Raw genomic sequence first — 20,286 nt, 5'->3', positions numbered from 1 at the left:
CCATCTCTCATGGTAAAAGGGCCCGCGCAGCAGCTAAGACCCACCCTGTATATTAACATATATACATATATATATATTAATATATAGACTATACACGTTTAAATATACATACTTTTTATAAAGACAATACAATATAAGCTCAAATACACAAGTGCGCCGTTTATCAATTGTATGTACATTTATGCATGCGTGTCTCGTACATTTATAATTCACGAACGCAGGATATACGAACCGCCGATCGCGGTAAATACGAAGAGAGAGAGTTGATTTATACGCCGTTCCGCGTTTATTTATAAATAATCGATACGTTTATATTAATAATTCAATATTGTTTCAAAGTCGCGAAGCGCGGGGGCGTTTAGAAATTGCGTAATTCAATTAATCTCTCGTGCATGTACGTGTACGGTCGTGCTGTAATCGTCAATTTTTCGCGCGTCCTCGCAGCGGAGGGGGGCATCGGGCGCCCCGAGACGGAGCGCGCGGGCGATCCGAGGGGGGAAGTGGCCGCGAAAGTAGGTGACCCCTGGCAGAAATTGGAAAATCAATAGAGTGGCGGCGAGCCGAGCCGAATCGAATCGAATCGGGGAGGCCGCGCGGCACGCGCTCGGCGGCCCCGCGGAGGTTATGTCGCGCGTCGTATCGCGGGAGCCGCGTCGCACGCAGGCCGCCCGTACGTGCTATTTTCGTTGCGGCGAGGGCCGTCCGTTCCGGCTGGACGTCGTGGGCGCCGCGCGTTACGCACTATAATGCGTCCGAGCGCGAAGGGGAGCCACGTGAGCGCCGCGAGGTAGTAGACAAAAATGGGCAGGAGGAAGGCTCACGCGTCGTCCAAGGGTAAACAACCGGGCCCGTCCACGCAGCAGAGGCACGTATCCGCGGCGAGGAGGCACGAGCTCAATGTCCTGTGCGAGAAGCTCTTTCATCGTGAGTACCCGCCCGGAATTATCCCCCCGGACACGTCGGAGGGCGGCATAGCCTCGCGTTGTTTCCCCCCCACGAAGGAGACCGCCGCCTCGGCGATGTATGCTCGGTGATAATTAACGGGAGGATAACAGGAGGCACGCGTCGTACTTGGTATTTTTTACCGCGCTCTACTTTTGTACGCGTTGCTGAATGTATAAAAGACACAATAGCAGAGTCCTCTGACATGAGATGGGCCTTCAACGGTCTGATTCAATCGCGGATCTTTTTTTTTTCCTTTTTCGCAACGACCGCGGGATCTAGCGATCGATTTTCCGCTAAACGGGATTCAATGGGCAATGAATTCGCGGTGGAACCGACGGACGACGCCGATTAATTTAGCGGAAACTCCGCTGTCTCGTATTAGGAGCCTGTCTCATAATAGGGGACTCTTCGCTATCAATCTCGTAGCAACAGCAGATTTGTATTGCAGCCTTCGGTATGGTTTTTGCAATTGCCTTTAGTTTTCACATTCCCGCACTTATCCTCTAGCCGACCGGTTGTGGGGGGGGGGGGGAGAGGGTCCGTTCTATAGTTACCGCTGGGCGAGTTATTTGTTTTCACATGCTATTTCGGCGGCGTGTTTGCAGTGAGCAGCAATCCGGCGTACGTGACGCAGTCATGGAGCAACTACTTGGATATATCGGAGGTTCTGCTGAAGGTTAAACGCCTGGAGGAGATGAAGACGGAGTCGTCGCAGCGATCCCAGGGGGTTGGACAGTTCGTGGATTGGCTGACGGAGAACGGGGCGCGGGTGGACGGCCTGTGCGTCGCCGAGTTTCCGGGCTACGATCTGGGGCTGAGGGCGGAGGCCGACTTCGCCGAGAACCAGTTGATCCTGGAGATACCCAGGGCGCTCATCTTCAGCACGTATACCGCGGCGACGGAGCTGGCCGTTCTGCAAAACGATCCGCTGGTGCAGCACATGCCGCAGGTGGCGTTGGCCATAGCGCTACTCGTAGAGAGGCACAAGGAGAACTCCAAGTGGAAGCCTTATCTCGATATGCTTCCGAGCAGTTACAATACAGTTTTATACATGAAGACCAACGATATGATCGAGCTGAAAGGCAGCCCCACGTTAGGTACACAAACAGTTTTGCGCGAATCCGACGTGAGATTGTTTCGTCCAAACGTTCGCTTCCCGCTAGATATACGAAAGACAGCGTCACTTCCGCATCAATAGATTATATCCAGGGTTGGGAAAGTTACTTTATTGAAGTACCCAGTTGCTGTTTCTTCGCTAAAGATGTTACAGTCGCAAGCTACCAGTTCTGGAAGGTAACTTGGTTGATAAACATTTACGTCGGGAGCATAGAGAGGCAATAAGAGCCAAACGCTAGGTGTTGGCTGCGGAAATCATATTAGATTTAATGTTAAATACAGTTGAGCAAGTCAAACGTTTCGATCAACCAAAGTGATCCTTCTCAAACTCTGAAAAGTAACGCGTTACAGTTGCAGTTACTCAAAGAGTGACGAATCGTTACTTTGCAGTTACGTTCTTGCAATAAAAGTGAAAACATCAAATCTGCATTTGAATTGTTAAGCGTCGATAAAGGCGTTTTTTATTTATGCGCAACGGCAAGGCTTGATGCGATATGCGGAGGTTTAAAATATACGTACAAAGTGGCTGTTAATGTAACTGAGTGAAGTTACAGTTACAGATGGAGAGAAAGTAACGAAGTTAAGCCGGAGTATTTCCCAACCCTGAATATCGCGGCTTTTAGTTTGTAGCTTGCAATTTATGGTCTTCGGTTCCTCACATTCTAACTCTTTATGTCTTTTACGCAGAGGCCGCGTTGAAGCAGTGTCGGAACATCGCGAGGCAGTATTCCTACTTTAACAAGGTGTTTCAAAACACCAACAACGCCGTCTCAGCGATACTTAAGGATGTTTTCACTTACGAGAGATATTGGTAAGTAATTAGAACATATTTTTCGCAATAAGTAAGAATAATTTACAGTACGGGGAAGGGGGGGGGGTATTGAACGCTAAATGTAGCATTTTTAATATAATTACAAAATCGTTTATCGATTTGAATATGTCAATTTGCTGACGACAATAACTCCACCCGTGAGAAAACTGCGTCAGGTCCGAAAAGAAACCGGCGCGCAGGACAAATGTGAAAAGAAACGGTATATGAATTCACATTTTAAAATATGAAAATTACAAGCTTGCCTCGTGACCCACATTGGCGTTTTCTCATAGGTTGTTTAGTAATTAGAACAATTAAATTGTAATTAATTTTAAACAGGGATGGGTGAAATTACAAACGCGATCGAGACTTGAATGACATTTACAGTTTTATTTATAAAATTTAACTCTTACAACACATATACATATATATATAAACCTATAAATAAATACATCTTATATATTATAAGCATGGAAGTTCAGCAAAATAGCTTAGCAATTTTACGATGCTCAGTTATTGTCTGAAAGATCTTGTTTAGAGAATAATTTAACTGCATATTTCAACTGCATTTTTTTTTTCGTAATTTCGTATTGCTTGATTACAATTTAAACAAACACGTATATACATACTATGGAACTGGTTTACTTTCTTCTCAGTGAAATAACGCGACGAGTAACTTGACGATCAATGTAGCTCTCTTTATTCAATCAGCCTTCGAGGTATAACTCATCCTTGATAAGTATATGCGAGAATACTGGCAGTTTTCTATTAGATTGGCGCAACAAGTTCACACGTGTCTCTATTGGTTTAAATAATTGCAAAAAGTTTCGAAGGTAAAACTGAAAACACTTTTTAAAACGACACAAGGAACTCACGGTAATAATTTCGTTCAAAGTAAACGTTACTATGAAACTAGGACTGGATTGAAAATTAACACAGCTTTTGCTTCACTTAATAAATAAAGCCGATGTACGTACCATCTGCGCCAAACTAATAGACTAGATCGTGCAATTGTGCCGGCGATGAGTTACTTGGCGTAATCGGGTATCGTCTCCCAACTATCGTTCGCGTCTAACGAGTCGTTGTCCATATCGCTCTTGCCGTCGAAATCCTCCACGGCCTCCTGCGTCTCGGTTCTCTCGGGCCTCTTGGTCGTCGACGTGGCGACGACGTTCACCATCACGGCGCTCAGGCTGCTGGAGTTGGACAGCTTCCGCGCCGCCATCACCGGGCCCTGGAACACCGCGCGTGAGAACGTGTTTCTGTACGTGTACCTCTGCTTCTGCCGAATCCGGCACACGATGAAGATCGCCAGGAACACGACGATCGTCACGCCCAGGATCGCGCCGCTCGCTATTATGCTCGGCTTCACCCTCGACAGGGTCTTCTTCTCCTCGCCGCCGTTCGCGCCGCTCGCCGTCTCGCCGTACACCGTCGTTTTTACATCGATGACGTTCGGCTCCTCCTTGACGACCTCCTCGACGTATCCCGCGTGGAATTTGCTCGAGTTGTCCGATCGAAGAGTCTTCTCCTCCCCGTCGATCACCACTACACTCGCGTTATCGTTACCTACCGGAAGCCTCACTTCTAGTTCGCGTTCGTTGGCATCGATTTCAGCTTCGAACTGCCGCTGCACGTCCTTGGCGAAAGGCAGGGAACCGAATGTTGTCAGCAAGTCGACGATCTGCACCGTTCGACGGGGATTCTCCAGCCCATCGATACGTCCGTTCAGCGTGTCGTTCTCCGGGTACGTCGTTTCCCCTTGCGCGTTTCTGTCGCGCTCGACGAGATCCAACAGTCTCGACATCGACATGTTCTCCACGTCTTTGTCGAAGAACGGGTCGTGTAGGTAGCTCATGATGTCTCTGAATCGATTAATCGTCTCTTCTTGCTTCGCGTCTTCCTTTTCCGAGGTCTTACCCTCGCTGAAATGTCTGCTAGAGTCGCCCGTGGACGAGAGTGGTGCGACAGTCTCCTCGTTGTTGGAGCTTCCCGAGGCTGGTTGGTTCTTCGGCTTGGACACCCTCAGTCGCGACACCTCCGTCAAGTGAACCTTGCTGGAGCCCCGCTGACGCAGGGCAATCAGCTCCTCCACGCTCATGTTCCTCGACTTGAGAAGACGCTCCAGCCGCTTGCCCGCCGAGCCGGACGCGAACAGCTCGAAGATCTCCGCTCGCGCCTCCGGCTCGATCTCGGAGACGACCTCCTCGTAGCGCCTCGTGTCCCGATGGTTCTCCGGCGCGCGATCACGAGTCCTCTCTCCCGGCGATCGAATCACCTGATGATACTCGGCCGAGTGATTCTTGTCGCGCGGCTCCCTCCTGTCATCAGCCGAATTCGCGGTCTGTTTCTTCTCGACCCGGCCCACAGCGGCGTCAAATTTACCCGAGTGATCCTTTGTCCCACTTGATTTCCCAACGTCCTCGAGCGTCTTCGGAGCGTCGCTCTGATACTCTGCCTCCATGAACGTGTTGTAATCCTCCGCGCCGGGCACGCCGATGGGAACTGATTGGCCGCCAGCCCGAATCGTTTTTCTATCATCTTTACCGATGTCGTCATCCCGATTGTTCTCACGACCATCCGCCGGCTTGATCCGCTCCGTGGGATTGAGAATCTGCTCGATGCTCAAGGTGGACTCGGTGTCGCGAGGCGCTTGCGGCGAGACGATCCTCTCGCTCGGCGGACTCGACCAGACCGGCGCCGCCGAGCTCTTTCCCTTCTTGAAATCCGTGAAGTCCGAGAACTCCATGATCTCGTCCTCGTCGAGGCTCTCGAGCCTGGCCGCGTGGTCGCTCGTCGATTCCGCGTTGCCGTCGTCGTTGAGGAAGTACTCCGCGGAGTTGACCGCGATCGGCGGCGGCGGCGACGTCGACGTGGTGATCGTCGAGAGCGTCAGGGGAGTCGTCGGGGCTCGCAGCCACGAGGAATTCTGCGCGGATCGCGTCATCTTCTCGGCCTCTCCCGACTCCTCGCCGGAGGTCTCCTCGAGGTCGCTCGTTCCGTCCGTGGCGGCTGTCACCTTCGATGCCGAGCTGTCCGGAATCGCGCCCGAGGTCGTAGTGCTCAGCGTGGTACTTTCGAACGTCGCGGACGCTTGCGTGGTCCCCCAGAGCGGTGTTACCGTCGCGGCGAGCTTCATCAGCGAGTCGGACATCACCCTCGACATCTCTTCGATGTACTCGTCGGACTCGTCGGCGATCCTCGATTTCAGGGCGTTGATCACGTCGGCTTTCCCCTTGAGGAGGTCGCTCAGGGTCAGATTTCTGCGCTGCAGTATCTCCGACAGGCTCGAGCCCTCCTCCTGCTGCATCTTCAGAAGTGACTTCAACTCGAGCGCGTTCTCTCGCTGCTTGTCGGACGACTCCGTCGACGGACTTCGTGGGGGACCCCTCGACTCCTCGTCCCCGTCGTTGGACGCTGCCTCGTTCGCCAGAGCGAACTCGTAGTTCTGCGGCGGCCGCCGCTTCCTCGGGCGCGGCCTCAGGTACTCCTCGTCGCTGAACTCGTGCTCGTACTCGTTGGGACGAGCCTGGAAGGCCTCGCGGTACCTCCAGGTGGCCTCCCGGTCGTTCAACGAACCGTCGACGACGTTACGACCGCGCTTCCCGTCGCTGCTCGCCGCGCCGTCGATCGTCTCCTCGTAGAACGTCGGATTCTTCGGCGGGCGACGTCTCTTGCGCGGATAATCCTCGTCGGGATTCCCGTAGTCCCGACCTCGGTACGAGGCCTCGCGGTCGTGACCGTCCGCAGGCGGAAGTCGCCTGGCCGGGCTTTCTCGAGGACGATCCGGTTGATCGATCGCGTAATGATACTTGAACGGTCGGCGACTCGTCGCCGGCGAGTCCTCCTGCTCAACATCCTCGACCTCGTCCCTCGCGTACGACCGGTAGTCGGCGAACGGTAGCAGAGGTACGGAGTCGCCGTCGCGCCACTTCGGCTCGAGGGCCTCGCCGTTGCTCCTCCACTTGCCTACGGGAGGCTCGCTCGATCGCTCGCGAACTTCCGCGGAACTCTGCGGCACTTCCGCGACGTCCGGCTGTCCGCGCGGTTCCGTCTGAAAGAGTAGAAACGTCTCTTGAAACTAGAAGTAGCGCGCGATCATTCCTTACCGTCCCTATTGTTTAGATTAATAGAGGAGAGTCCTCTATTATGAGATAGGCTTCTAGTATGAGATAGCAGGTTTTCAACACCCGAATTCAATCACAAATCTTTTGTCTCAACGATTACATCTAACAATAAATTTTCCACAGATTTCGCTCCAAGGGCAGTAAATTCATGGTGGGATCAACTGATGACGTCTATTAATTCAACAGATACCCCGCTAGCCCATATTAGAATCCTATCTCATAATAGGGAACTTTCTTCTACCCTATTTCTTGTATAAAAGATAGGATTCTGAAATTTTATGACTTTTCATCAATCAAATGATTGATCATGATTTCTAAAATCATTGGTCAATCAGATTGATCAAATGATTGATCGATGATTTTAGAAATCTGAAAAGTTTCAGAATCCTATCTTTTGCCCAAGAAATAGAGTATTAATCTAAGAAACAGTCAGAAATGACCGTTCGGTATTTCTAGCGTTAAGATCCGATAATGAGTAAGTTTTTAATTAAATGCTTCTGAACAGAGTTTCGTGCAAAGTTATGCGCAATGTGGTTGAGAAAATATTTTAATATTGAAACGCTCTTTTATCACACGGGATATCGTAATTACGATACATTAAGTATGCGATACCATCACTTCACACCGGATTATTAATTTTTTTTTACTTCTTCAATCTAGCAATTTTAAGTGCATTCCGCGGCAAACATCGTTTCCTATTTCGGAACAAGTTTCCCGATAATGATACTTCCGTTTAATAATATTTAACGGTCACGTTCGCGAAATCAATTAGGTTCCCCGTGAATATTTATGGGAGCAAATTAGCCGCGACATTTGCCACTCATTGAAATCTCTTGCTAGGGTAAAATTAAACTTCGGCGAATTGCGATTTGTCATAAGTCACGCGGGAAATCGTTGTTAAACGAGGCATGCGATTGTGAGCGCGACGGTAAAGGCCAACGACCATAACGATAGAAAGTATATTGAGGTGTTTGCAACGCTTTACAAATATCCCCGCGGAACGTTTACATTTACAATGAATGGCGAACCGATCCTCCGCCGCGGGAAGATTGTATATTTCAGCGAATTCACGCTCGCGCGCGCTGGGAAAAATTTGCACCGGACAAACCAATTAAATGTTTTATTAAGTGTTTTTTTATTTATTAATTAAGTGTTTTCGATGGTTAATTTTTCCAATTAAATTATGATCCGACGAAATGCAGTTACCGATAAAATTTGATTGAAAAACCAATCATATTTTTCATCGGATATACAATTTAATTAAAATACATCCGTTTGTTATGTGTAATTGGATTATATCCGATTATATTTTATCGGACATTTTTCTCAATGCAGTTTGTACGAAAATTTAGAGCGAAGTCCGCGCGCGAAAATCGGAGGAAGGGTCCAACCGAGGGGGAAATCGCTGAGGGCATTGTGGTGTAAAGATTTGCGGCATTACTGGGCATCACTAGGCATCACTAGGCATTTTTGGGCATTAGTTTGGGCATTATGCCCACTGGGCATTAGTGGGCATTGGTGTACAAGATTTTGGGCAGCGGTTTCCCCCTCGAGTCCAGCCTTCAGTGATTTAAGCCCGTATCAGACCACGAATTGGGATTGAGATTAGATTGAAATTTGACCAATCACAGTAAAGTTTACTAATCTCAAATTTAGTAACTTTTACTGTAATTGGTCAAATTTCAATCTAATGTTAATCTCAATCCGTAGTCTGATATGGGCTTTACTCGCTTCCACGATGCGCCTCTCGCGAAAGTTTCCAGATCGAAGGGGCATTTTCAAGCGGATCGTTTGCCAGTTTCGTTGAAAAACCGCGCGCCCCGCGGGGCTGATCGACGCGCCGCGGAAGCACGCGTCGCGAGCACTGGATCTCGCCCGCGTATATCTCTCGATTACTCGTCAGGATCTTCCTCGCGCTGAAAGGAGATTCGGCGATTTCTCGCTTTTACTTTCGCAAGCCGGACGCGCGCGCGTGAGAATGTGCGAAATAGAGAGAGCCGCGCGCGATTCTTCGCTCGCAGATGCTTTTCCGTCCTCGTTTCGCAGCGACAATTTTTCCTGCGGCCAAATTAATTCGCCATTGAAATTACTGTAATTCGGGTTACTATTTGTTTACAATGCACGGGTGAAATAATTGGCGGCACGAATCGCGACCGGCGTGTTTGCCCGTTAATTAATTTTTCTGATCGTATCTGCATTAATTTATATATTAAATATTTGCAATTGTCATTATTAGGGATCTGAATCGAGATTATACTTTTCGCACAATGGCAGCTCCTCGTTATCCGAAGTGTTCCGTTACGCATCCGTTGAAGCATCCGTGCGTCAGGCGCAAACGGATCGAACGCAAGCGGGGGGGCCATTGTGGCGTTTCATAAGCGGGCGTTAGCTCAATCGGCTCATTAGCGTTAGATTAAAGCATTTCGTAACTTCATTAATACAATGTTCCGTGCTTTCGCGCGGTGATGATTTTCACTTCGCTTTCTCGCCGCAAAAAGACGCGCGCGCGCGTTCCCATTTTTCCACGGTCCAATCTCGTATATTCGCGGACCACGTGGGAAATCATTCGCAATTACTCTCTCGCGAGTAACGGAAATCGCGGGAGAGTAATTTACGCGACTTCCCCCCCCGGGTCGCACCTCGCTCTCCGGCGACCCTCGACGATCGAGGAAGCCCACTCTGCGGATTTTCGTATTCGTCACTGATTTTATTTTAGCGGCCGGCGTTCCAGAGCTCGTATCGCGCTAATCCTTTTTACCCGCCGCACAATACGAGCTGTTAAATTTATAATTGTACGTTTTCTCCAATTTAGAGAACTCGCCCCGAGCGAAGCGCTTTTTACTCTCTTTTTCTCTCTCTCTCATATCTATCTATGTGTCTCTGTCTCGAAGGCCGGATTCCGCGCTGGATTTCGTTCCTGGTGCTCCTCGCCTTCGGCTCCGAGATCAGGGATACGGCGAAATACGCGACAAAACGCTCGTAAAGTCTCGAACTTTCCGCGCGCGGTACCAGCTTTCTCTTTCTCTCACGGTTTACGCGCGAGTTTTCTCGTCGCTGCGCATCGATCTCGCGGCCAGGCGCATCGACGAAAAATTCCGGGGGGGGAAAAGCGCACCCGCGGCGGGGAATGATCTCGCGGCTGATTTCGCGGAAAATAAAACGGCAGTCGGGAGAGATACAAGGCAGATACGTAAGGCCGCTCGGAAATCGCGCACTTTCCCTGAAGTTATAAACGGTAGAAGAATGAGGCCCGTTTCGACGCTGAGGTGTCGATCATTTTCATGCTCACGGGGGATCGGAAACTAGTTTCAGCGATTTACGCTTCAGCGAATTTTATTTGCCGTGATCTTTCGACGGTTAAAGTGAAAGATACGTGACGTAAAAGGTGGAAACGAAGCTTTCAATGTGTCGACAGCGAAAAGTCGAGCAAAAGAAAAAAATTGCGCCGGGAGGAGAATCGATTTAGAATCGTCGTAATGTAAAGCGGCTGCTTATCAAAGAAAGCGTGTGAAAAGTTACATTGTAGCAGATAATATCTAGCGCGGTACAGTGGAACTGATTTCGTTAAAATTTTCCGTTTAAACGAAACTGATTTCGTTACAATTTTCCGCCCGAATGAAACTGATCTCGTTAAAATCTTAAGCCGTTTGTCAAAACTGTAATGTCTTTACCAGGCGCGTTCCGTCAAATTTTTGTCGTTCGCGCGCGAAGTCGCGAATTAAAAAAGGTTCTTAACACGGCGCGCTTAACTTGACTCGCTCAAGTTTAACGACGCCAAACGAACGCAATTACGGCCTGGTTGAACCTGTCACCGGGCGAGCGTCACGATTGTTTCGCAATCGGGACATACGTGCATTCCCGCTCGGCTTGGAATCACTCGGAGGCACCCGCGTGACGAATGTCAGTAGAAATGTCACAAAATCTCGCAACCTAACCAGTTTTTGCGAAAAATCGCGACCGGTTAAGAGCGTCAGTGGTACGACTTTCGGCTCTGCGATCGGATAAAACGGTCGTTCACCCCTTCGCGTCTAAAACGCCGCTCCAGAAAGTCGCCTCGCGCGAAAACTGGCGAAATCCTCGCGAGGGGACGGTCCGACGTTGCGTCCCGATGTGATAAAAATCGGAGGCTTGAAAAAAGTTACGTGATAAAAAAAATTTCATTTCGTAATTAATTAACATCGCGCGTGCGACATATTATATAAATTCAATTAAAAATTCGCCTCCTGGCCTCATTTTTCGACAAATAAATCTTTCGGCCAATTTTTCCAGCCGATTAGATAATCGGCTGGAAAAATCGAGTGGGAAGATTCCCACTCGAGTCCTCGATGTACGATCGCACGGGGGACTTCTGTCGCACGTGACGTCTCGTTTCCTCGCCGGAATGCCACACTTTCGTCGCAGGTGCGCGCCCGCCGGGCGCGAGAACGGCGCTTCTCACGGTTACCTGGTAGTCATAGCCGCCGCCGCTCCGTCCCGCAGCTTCCGGCTTCCTCGCGAGATCGCCGTGGACCAGAACGTCGCGCGAGATGTCACACGCGAATGCGATGAGCGCGAGCACGGTGAACACCCTCTGCATAGTTACAGGCCGATCAGGAACCTCAATGCCCTGTCCTCGCGACACCGCGATCCCCTTTCGCCGATGTGACACTCCGTGTCGTAGCCCTTCGCGATCAGGTGCACGTAAATCACCAGGGCGCACAGAATAACGAAGACCGCGTTCTTCCGACTGCACAAACTTAGGATACCCTCAAGAACCATGCAGGCGAGTTGCGCGCTCAACTCCTGATCCGTCGAATCAGTATTGAGATTCACGCCGGGTCGTAGAAAAAAAAACAACAGTCGATTACGATAGGACGATCTCGTAATTAACTCTCTTCGTAATTACCCTCGCGCTGCACCGAGATAATTATTAATTAGTCCGCTGCATCAGCTCGTATCAGCGTTTCTAATCCATCGTGCGGCACTCGCGTTCACCAGCGTTCAACTCCGACACTCCGAGGAATAACGTCCTACTCCCGAACTCTCGCCCCTTTGCACGCTCCCTTCGCCCTCTCGTCTCGTCAGTTTCTCTTTTACTCGCGCGTCAGAGGAGCCTCCTTTTAGTCACCGCGTGGAGAACATCGCGATCGGCGAACGCGTTCTCCATCTTCGATCCCGCGCAAAGAGAGCCGCTCGCGTGTGTCTCGCTCGGGTGTAAAACTTTCGCGGACTCGGGCCCGCTCGTCTGCGCTCTCGGCAAATCGCCCCTGCGAACTGACGTCGCTTTTCTCCGCGCGCGCTCCTAAGTAAGCCGGTGAAACTCGAGAGGAGTAAAAGAGTCTTCCACCGCGAGCCTCCTCTACCGCTGCCTGCTCGCGATCGCCCGCTCTCGACACGGGATGCTCCCCGGGAGTCGAGTCGAGTCGTGCCGAGTCGAGTCGCTCGGGGGAGATAAATTCCGGTAATCACGACCGCGAGCCGAGCGATTTGATCGGCGAGGAAGCACCTTGCGCTCCCAAATTGGGAAGTGTAGTTGCACGTCGAGCGTCGCGAAAAAAAAAGGAAAAGGACGTAGGAGAAAGCCCGGCACTGTTCCGGAGATTGTTCAGCGGAGTGATCGGGCATTCAGATGGGACGTTACAGGACGCGCAACCGTTGCATTTTTTCTTCTGAACAAAATTGAGCGAAGCTCATTGTCGCCGGTGGTAATTAAATGGAATTTTTTAAAAAGTCGATCACTGGCAAAACGTGATCTTTAAGTCACAACGTCTCGACCTCGTGGCGAACGAAAAGATCCGGAGTTCAAGTCCACGAACACCACTGGTGTTTTCAGACTTTTCCGGAGGGAAGTAACCACCGAAAGTATCCTGTTACACATATTCTTTTAGGGGCACAGCCCTCCAGATTGGAGGTTTCCTTACTGGGTAAAATAGCCTTTTAAGCCTAACACGAGGAAGAAGAAGAAGTTTCGACCTCTTTATCGGGTCCTTTTCAAGTAAAAGTTAAGAAAAATCCACTGACTACCGAGACCACCGAGACATGACATTATGAATGTGTTGCCACAGACTCATGAACTCATTCTGTTTCGGCATGAATAAAATTTTTTTAGTCAACATTAGATTACACTTGAAAAGGACCCGATGAAGAGGTCGAAACGGTGTGACATAAAGATCACTTTTTTGCCTGTCTGGTCGACTTTTTGAAAGTTCTCCCCTTTTCTTCTAAAGATACGCAAACCTCGGGAACCCGATCCGGGACATTCGATACGTGTCTTAACGTCAGGTAATCGCGAGGGGAAGAAAACGCCATCGTTAAGATTATGACGCAAAGATATGTGTGTACTATTAAGTAACCGCTGTTGGTATATAAAGAAGTGCGATTGCGTGTAACGAGGCCATCAAGAATCGATACAGGCTGTTTACTTGCTGATATCTCAATTATTGGTTTTATCCATCGCGACTGACCGCTCGGAGTCCACGCGTAGGAAAGGAGGAGGAAGTCGTTGAGCGCCTGAGGCGAAAACTCTGTTAATGCAAATGCCGCGTGCGTATATCTGTCACCGTCAGCCTTCGATTGCGATGAAACACACCGTGCTAGCGGGATCTCACGCGACTCCTCGCGCGTATCTCCGCGCACTTGGACGCGCGGCGATAAGCCACGCGAACCGCGGGTGTTAATTTTGCACGAGAGCACGGTACGTGATGCCTTAATTTTTTTCCCCCGTTTACTGAATCCGCGCACTTTGCATATCATTAAACAAAAGGTCGGAGGGCATTTCCCGCGCGGTCGGAGAAGCGAGGCAACAGGAATCGCATCGCGTTTTGCCAGCGTGTATTTAATGCACGTTGCGGCATGGCAAATTACGATCGCGGCGAACGCGAGCACGAAGTAGAAAAGTGTGCCGATCGTTTGCAACAATAGGCTATGCAAACTATCCTTTTACGCGTAATTTACGTAGACAATACTTGTAACAGCCGTGATTTCTCCTCCTTTCTCCTCTTCCTAAAATGATACCTTTTTTTCCAACGAAATTCGGAACGTAATTCATGATAATTCCACGAGAATTATATTACCCTACTTGCAACGAACCATTAATATCGGCGGAAGTTCAGCGTTTGAATCGGTGACATTTATCGTCTTCCCTTTGTGCACTCATCTCTCTCTCTTATTCAGTCCACCGTGCTTTTCCGCCTTTGTACTTTCACGGATTTAAAACGGCAAATTATTAGAGTAACAAACAGCTTCTTTCTCATGAGTCTTGGGTTACTGTTACGCGGGAAGAATTTAGTTGGCCGCGGCCAACAACGAAATCTCTCGTTTCTCGAAGGCTCTCGCGTGTGAATCCGTTATTTCTCGCGTAAAGTTTGTATCAATTATCGCATTATGCAGCTAATTATAACACGCGGATAGTCGGCGGTTAACACGTAACGCGACCGAATAAAATTAACGAGAGTTCCCCGGTAGATGAGAACCGGCTGACGCGGGTCCGTCGCTAATGAACCGCGCGGCCAAGCGACGACGATGTAATGACAATGACGGGGACAAGGATAATGATGATGCGGTTCTTTCGCAACTCGCTGTGGTGCGGATAGACATCGGGGCCGGGCTGCGTTGTATCTTGGACGATCCATCAGATAAAATTTGGCATACATTGACGGAAGGTTCGGGTCCTGGTCTAGTCCTAGCCTGTTATTTTCCTCGCCGAAAAAATTAACTGGTCGCAGACACCCCAGAAGATATACAGTTGGGACCATCTATTAAACAGCACTCGATGTTTAGGAAATGAGCTTCGGTCATAGATCGCTTGATATACGGGCTCCGCTAATGGGGGGGATGGATGCACACTCGAGCGCACGTGGGAAGGTCGCGCGATGAATCGGAGATCGTGAGATCTTCTCGGTGCACACTTTCTATAAGCGATAAGCGAGCGTGCGCCGCGCCGCGGCGAAGGGACCGGCCGACCGGCCTCGGACACGTTTCACGCTGGAAATAATAGCGATCGCCTTAGTTTACCGTGCGTAATGAAATCCCCCGTGTTCTCGTAACCCACAAGGATGATGCCTAGCGCGCGAGCGCCGGCGATACTTTCCAATCTAACGTGTCGATATAAGAAAATATAACGCACCGGACGGCGTCTTTCTCTTTCATTGAGGCTCCCCTCACTTTGTATACAAACTCTTCGCTCAGTTTCACGGTAAAGTGGACCGTCCGGGATTTGGCTGTAAAAACGTTTAAGAGAGATTTACGGTAGGAGCTGTTAATTGTCAGACAGATAACTTTTGTACTTTTCAGTTGGATGTCCAGTGCCCGGCGGCCTAGTTTATATTCCGATGATTTTTTTTTTTACGTCAGTACGTAAATGCCACCGCGGACGTTGTATGCAAGCACGTTGATTAATGACCGCTGCAAAACGCTGCGTTGGCAGTTGGAGATTTCTAACGCGGGGATCCTGTCCTGCAATGTTTCTCTGTCCCGGTTACTATATTACACGTCATTATAGAGACTTTTGCCCGTATTATGACGAAATACATATATTTATTTATGCGCTCGTCAATTTCGCATTACGAGGGCTTGGGCAACCTCTTCTACATGCATAAATGTACATGTTAGTCTTTACGGCATTGGCTACGTCAATGCCCCACTAGTTTAGACATCAGCTTAGCAGCTTATTTGAGTTAATTAAGTTAACGGTGCGAAATACGTCATTCCTATAAATATAGATACAATTTTTATGAAGGATCTTGTATAAAGATCTTTCCAATATATAAAAAATAAACCCGTATGGTCAACTATCGTAATCGACACTCAGCAAATGTATGCGGGAGAGCCATTCTACATTATACAGGGTGTTTCAGGGTAAAGTGTCCTAACTTAAAATATGAACTTAGGACCTCAAAACAAGAAAAAACTTTCCTCTGGAGACATGTCCGTAAACGCTTTGTTTAAGAGATATTGACATCTAAACATTTTTTCATTATAAAATTTATGAATTTGTTATCGGGTTATAATAAATAATTTAATAGTGTGCTTCAAATACTTTATTATTAAAAAATATGAAAATTTTTACTTAATTATAAATTTTGTTCAAAGTGACGGCCTTGAACTTTGAGACAGGCTTGACATCTGTCTTTGACGGATTTGACGGACCATTGGATTTTTTGCTTGGGGTACTATTAAACAAAAATTCTACGAAAAGCCGGTTAATGACATTAATTCTTTACAAGGAAGAATTATTCAAGGATGTGAAACAATTACAGCTATTCAGTGCCGCTCTGCCACTGCTACCGTCAAAGACAGATGTCAGGCCTGTCTCGGTGTTCGGGGCCGTCACTTTGGACAAAATTTATAATTGAGTAAAAGTTTTCATGTTTTTTGGTAATAAAGTATTTGAAGCACACTATTAGGTTATTTGTTATAACCCGATAACAATTTCATAAAATTTTATAATGAAAAAATGTTTAGATGTCAATATCTCTTAAACAAAACGTTTACGGACATATCTTCAGAGGAAAGATTTTTCTTGTTTTGAGGTCTTAAGTTCATATTTTAAGTTAGGACACTTTACCCTGAAACACCCTGTATATGTATAATATACAAATAAATATCACACAATATGTATTACACTTATATATTATACGCTGTATTATTATAATACATGCGCTGTTAAATATTCCGAACGATACAGAAATTTTGTGCGCTCGGCACGAAGAGAAGAAACGACGGCAAAAGCCAGGGTGAAACATTGCGAGCGATACGGATCGCGTTCACCGGTCTTACCGGCGCGTTATTGTTAATGATACGGTTACAGCGTCACACGTTGGTGAACGCTATCGCGCGGGCTCCGCGAAAGACACGCGTGATCGCCTTCGCAGCATGCGGCGAGCGCGCACACGCGTGCGTTACGCACGCATGCAAATGCCGACGCGGAGCAGCGTTGTGTCGAGGAAACGGCGGCGGAGCGGAGAGCCTTTCCTCCGGAGCCGGGAACATTGGAGAACGCGCGCGCCTCGCTGCTCTCGGCGATATCCCTCGCCGCGCGTATCTCGGTCCGCGAGAGCCAAGGAACTCGTAAAGAGCCCGCGCACTTTCACACGGATCCGAACTTTCATGACAAGTCCGGCCTTCCTGGCGCATCTCGATTAACATCTCGAGAACGAAACGTTTCCGCGCGACGCGCGGTTTACGCCGATAGCTAATTTATAAGCGGGGACTTTCGAGGCGGAAGCGTTCTTCCTCGTCTCGCGTAAGAGAAGAAATGTCGGAGGACTTCGCGCCGGGCTGCGATCTCGTTGCAACATCGAATTACGAAGCGTGTCAAAAGCGAAACGCACGGTTTCATCAAATTCCTTTTTTGAAAAAAATCATTTTCAGCGCTGACGCACGGCTGCGCGTGCCATCGTTGCTTTTAACGCACGAGTAATCGCCGTGCGGTTTTCTTATTGCGTGCAGGCCGCCCGGGAGTTGCACGAGTTTATGAACCCCGAGCGCACAAATGCGGCGAACTGTCAACGGACCGTGAAATTTTATTCTCTTTATCGTAAGAACCGAGCCGGCGTCGAGGCACACTGCGGCCGGTGATGCCTGGATTTTCTGTAATTATTACGAGGAGTTTGTTCTTTCTCCCCCCCCACTAAAAGTTCATTTCTATTGTTACGCCACGATTGTGCCGTCTATCGATTACTCGCTCGCGATTTTTTCCCGCGCGGCGTAATAGATTATGGCGGTTCGCCAAGTAATGACGTATCATTTTGCGGTATTGCGCACAGAGACCTGTTCTCGCGGACCTTATCTCCCAATCGGATCTAAATATTTCGCGCGGTGTCGTTGACTTGTTCGCGAGTCTCGTTGGCCTTTGATGTCAGTCTGTATTTTCAAGATGGAATTTAAAGCAAAATGATTAATTAACCAAACACTCTTGACGTTAAAGAGTAACGAGGAGTGAGCGGGTTTCGAGAGTTCACGCTTGTTGTGCGTGAACAACAACTAATAATTTAAACAGCATACAAGAAACGGCCAAGGTGTAGGTAGTCTATACTTGTAATTTATTAAAATGCGAATTCATATACCGTTTCTTTCCACCTTTGTCCTGCGCGCCGGTTTCTTCTCGCAGTTTTCTTACGGGTGGAGTCAGCACATTCACATATTCCAATCGATAAATGACTTGTAATTATAGTTTAAATGCTACATTTAGCATTCACATCCCCCCCCCCTCTTCCCCGTACTGTAAATTATTCTTATTGCGAAAAATAGTACCTCAGCCAGGGTTCGAACTAATAATTTAATACAAATCGACTTGCTCTCAAAGCTCATCTTCCTCGTGGCTTCTCAATTTTAAGGAATGCGTAAAACTGCTGCAAATTGAATTAAAGAGCTTCGCCCCGTTCTTTGAACTCATTTAAATAAGGTCTGCCAGCCCACGTGAAAAAATAATCGCAGTCGTGCTGCGAAAAATTATAATTGCGTCAACTGTAGAAAGTTCAGTGAGAGACACGCGTTAGAACAATTACAATCTATTTATCACGGAACTTTCTACAGCCAGTCGACGCAATTATAGCTTTTCGTAGGGTGCTTCTAATTGCCGTTTCTTAACACGGACTCGAGGCGATTTGGAAACGAGCTCTCCGATTTTCTCCCGAATTCTATAAATCGTCTGAAATGTTGAACGGCAAGGGCCGCAGAAGTAGGCCGTATCCTCGGTGGACAATGAGGCGTCATTAGCTCGAAACGGTTTACTGGAATTAATTTGTTCTACACGAGGAAGAGCTCGATCACGCAACCGGCACAGTGGCCGACGGTGTAGGCGCATACGGATCTTATTATATGCACAGACGATGAAACGTCTGAACGGGAGTAACACGCGACCATCTCCCACGTGGAGGACGCGCGACGGTGACGGTGAGAAGCGCGCGTTTCTCCGAACAGAGAAAGAGAGAGAGAGAGGGAGAAAGTCCGTCGGGTGATGAATCCTCTTGTATGTTCATTTCCGGAATTCTGGGTCAAGTTCTTGCGTATCCGAAAAGCAGCCGCTTGCCCGCGGCGAGTTAATAATGCTCTTCCTCAATTTCGCCCCGAAAGCGAAAGCGCTTCACGCTCCGGAGATTGACGCGGGTACGCACGCATTCGTTGTAACGGCGACTTTTGATAGCCGGCGGATTTCACCTCGAGTCCGAGCGGTGTTCTCGGCTTAGATTATAGCCTCGGTGAAAAATCTGGGACGCTGAACTGAGGAATCTTAATGGGGATGCCGATAATAACGTCGAATGAACTTTTCAGCTGGGCAGTTTCCACGGTGATGACGAGGCAGAATCTGATCCCGAGTCCGGATGGTTCGCGCATGATACACGCTTTAATCCCGATGTGGGACATGTGCAATCACGAGAACGGAAGGGTAAGTCATGGAGATAATGGAGCGCGAACGAGCAATGCATTTTCTGTCATTACTATAGATGACGACGGACTTCAACGTGACCTCGGATCGCTGCGAGTGCTACGCGTTGCGGGACTTCAAGAAAGGCGAGCAGGTATTCATAAGTTACGGCCCGAGGACCAACTCCGATTTCTTCGTACACTCGGGTTTCGTTTGCATGGATAACGAGCAGGTATGCGCATTTGTTTGTTTAAAAAATAACGTTGGTCTCTCGCTAAAACGTTCAATATTGGAGCTTACAAATGACGAGGGCAACCGACGAGTCCAATTATATCGTTGCTAGAGAAAGCGAAAGATCAACGTCGATCTCAACGAGGAATCTGTAGTGAAGAATTTCACAATGCTAATCTCTCCTTATTATTTACAAAGACATGTCGCAATTCGCAGGATGGCTTCAGGCTTCGTCTCGGTATTAGCAAAGCGGATTCCCTTCAGAAGGAGCGGATCGAACTGCTGAGCAAACTGGATTTGCCGTCAGTTGGAGAATTTTTACTAAAGCCGGGTACGGAGCCCATCTCCGATACTCTATTAGCCTTCTTGCGTGTGTTCAGTATGCGAAAAGCCGAGCTCGCGCATTGGTTACGCTCGGACAAGGTCTTCGACCTGAAGCACGTGGACTGTGCGTTGGAGACGGTCGTCGAGGAGAATGTCAGAAAATTTTTGCTGACCAGGCTGCAGCTTTTAATCGCTAATTATCCGACAACACTGAAGGTGAAAGTGAAACTTAATGTTGCGCCGTCTGCCTTTACTCTACCGTCCATACTGATCGATCACGGTCAACACGAATATTTCCTTGTTTTTTTGCAGGAAGATCTAGAGTTACTGGAGACCACGTTGCCGCAAATGAAAAAGATGACGGTACAACTGAGGGTCACGGAAAA

The 20,286-nt window shown here is 48.5% G+C and overlaps 2 protein-coding genes across 2 annotated transcripts; one reads left to right on the top strand and one right to left on the bottom strand.

Annotated features, from left to right (window-relative positions):
* Positions 1-504: 504 nt before the first annotated feature.
* LOC105569797 (histone-lysine N-methyltransferase setd3) lies at positions 505-20,284 on the top strand (the record flags this gene model as incomplete). Its single annotated transcript, XM_012026526.1, has 7 exons — positions 505-924; positions 1,551-2,042; positions 2,749-2,872; positions 19,252-19,366; positions 19,425-19,577; positions 19,793-20,116; positions 20,213-20,284. Coding segments are annotated over exons 1-7 (1,404 nt in total), but the record flags the coding sequence as incomplete, so codon positions are not given.
* LOC105569704 lies at positions 3,174-12,299 on the bottom strand. Its single transcript, XM_012026376.1, has 2 exons — positions 11,444-12,299; positions 3,174-6,926 (listed from the first exon to the last, which is right to left on the bottom strand). Exons 1-2 carry the CDS (start codon positions 11,573-11,575, stop codon positions 3,900-3,902), a joined length of 3,159 nt encoding a protein of 1,052 aa, XP_011881766.1. The 5' UTR covers positions 11,576-12,299; the 3' UTR covers positions 3,174-3,899.
* Positions 20,285-20,286: the final 2 nt, after the last annotated feature.

This window comes from Vollenhovia emeryi, unplaced genomic scaffold, assembly GCF_000949405.1.
Source record: "Vollenhovia emeryi isolate VEMERY1.0 unplaced genomic scaffold, V.emery_V1.0 DF939123.1, whole genome shotgun sequence".
Lineage (NCBI taxonomy): Eukaryota > Metazoa > Arthropoda > Insecta > Hymenoptera > Formicidae > Vollenhovia > Vollenhovia emeryi.
The sequence above is the reverse complement of the archived record's forward strand: the minus strand, read 5'-3'. Positions and strand labels throughout refer to the sequence as shown.

Coding starts and splice junctions, on each gene's coding strand:
- LOC105569704 (XM_012026376.1), bottom strand. CDS start 11,575: ATGCAGAGGGTGTTCACCGTGCTCGCGCTCATCGCATTCGCGTGTGAC. Junction 6,927..11,443: donor GCGGCGGCTATGACTACCAG/GTAACCGTGAGA, acceptor CTACTCTTTCAG/ACGGAACCGCGCGGACAGCC.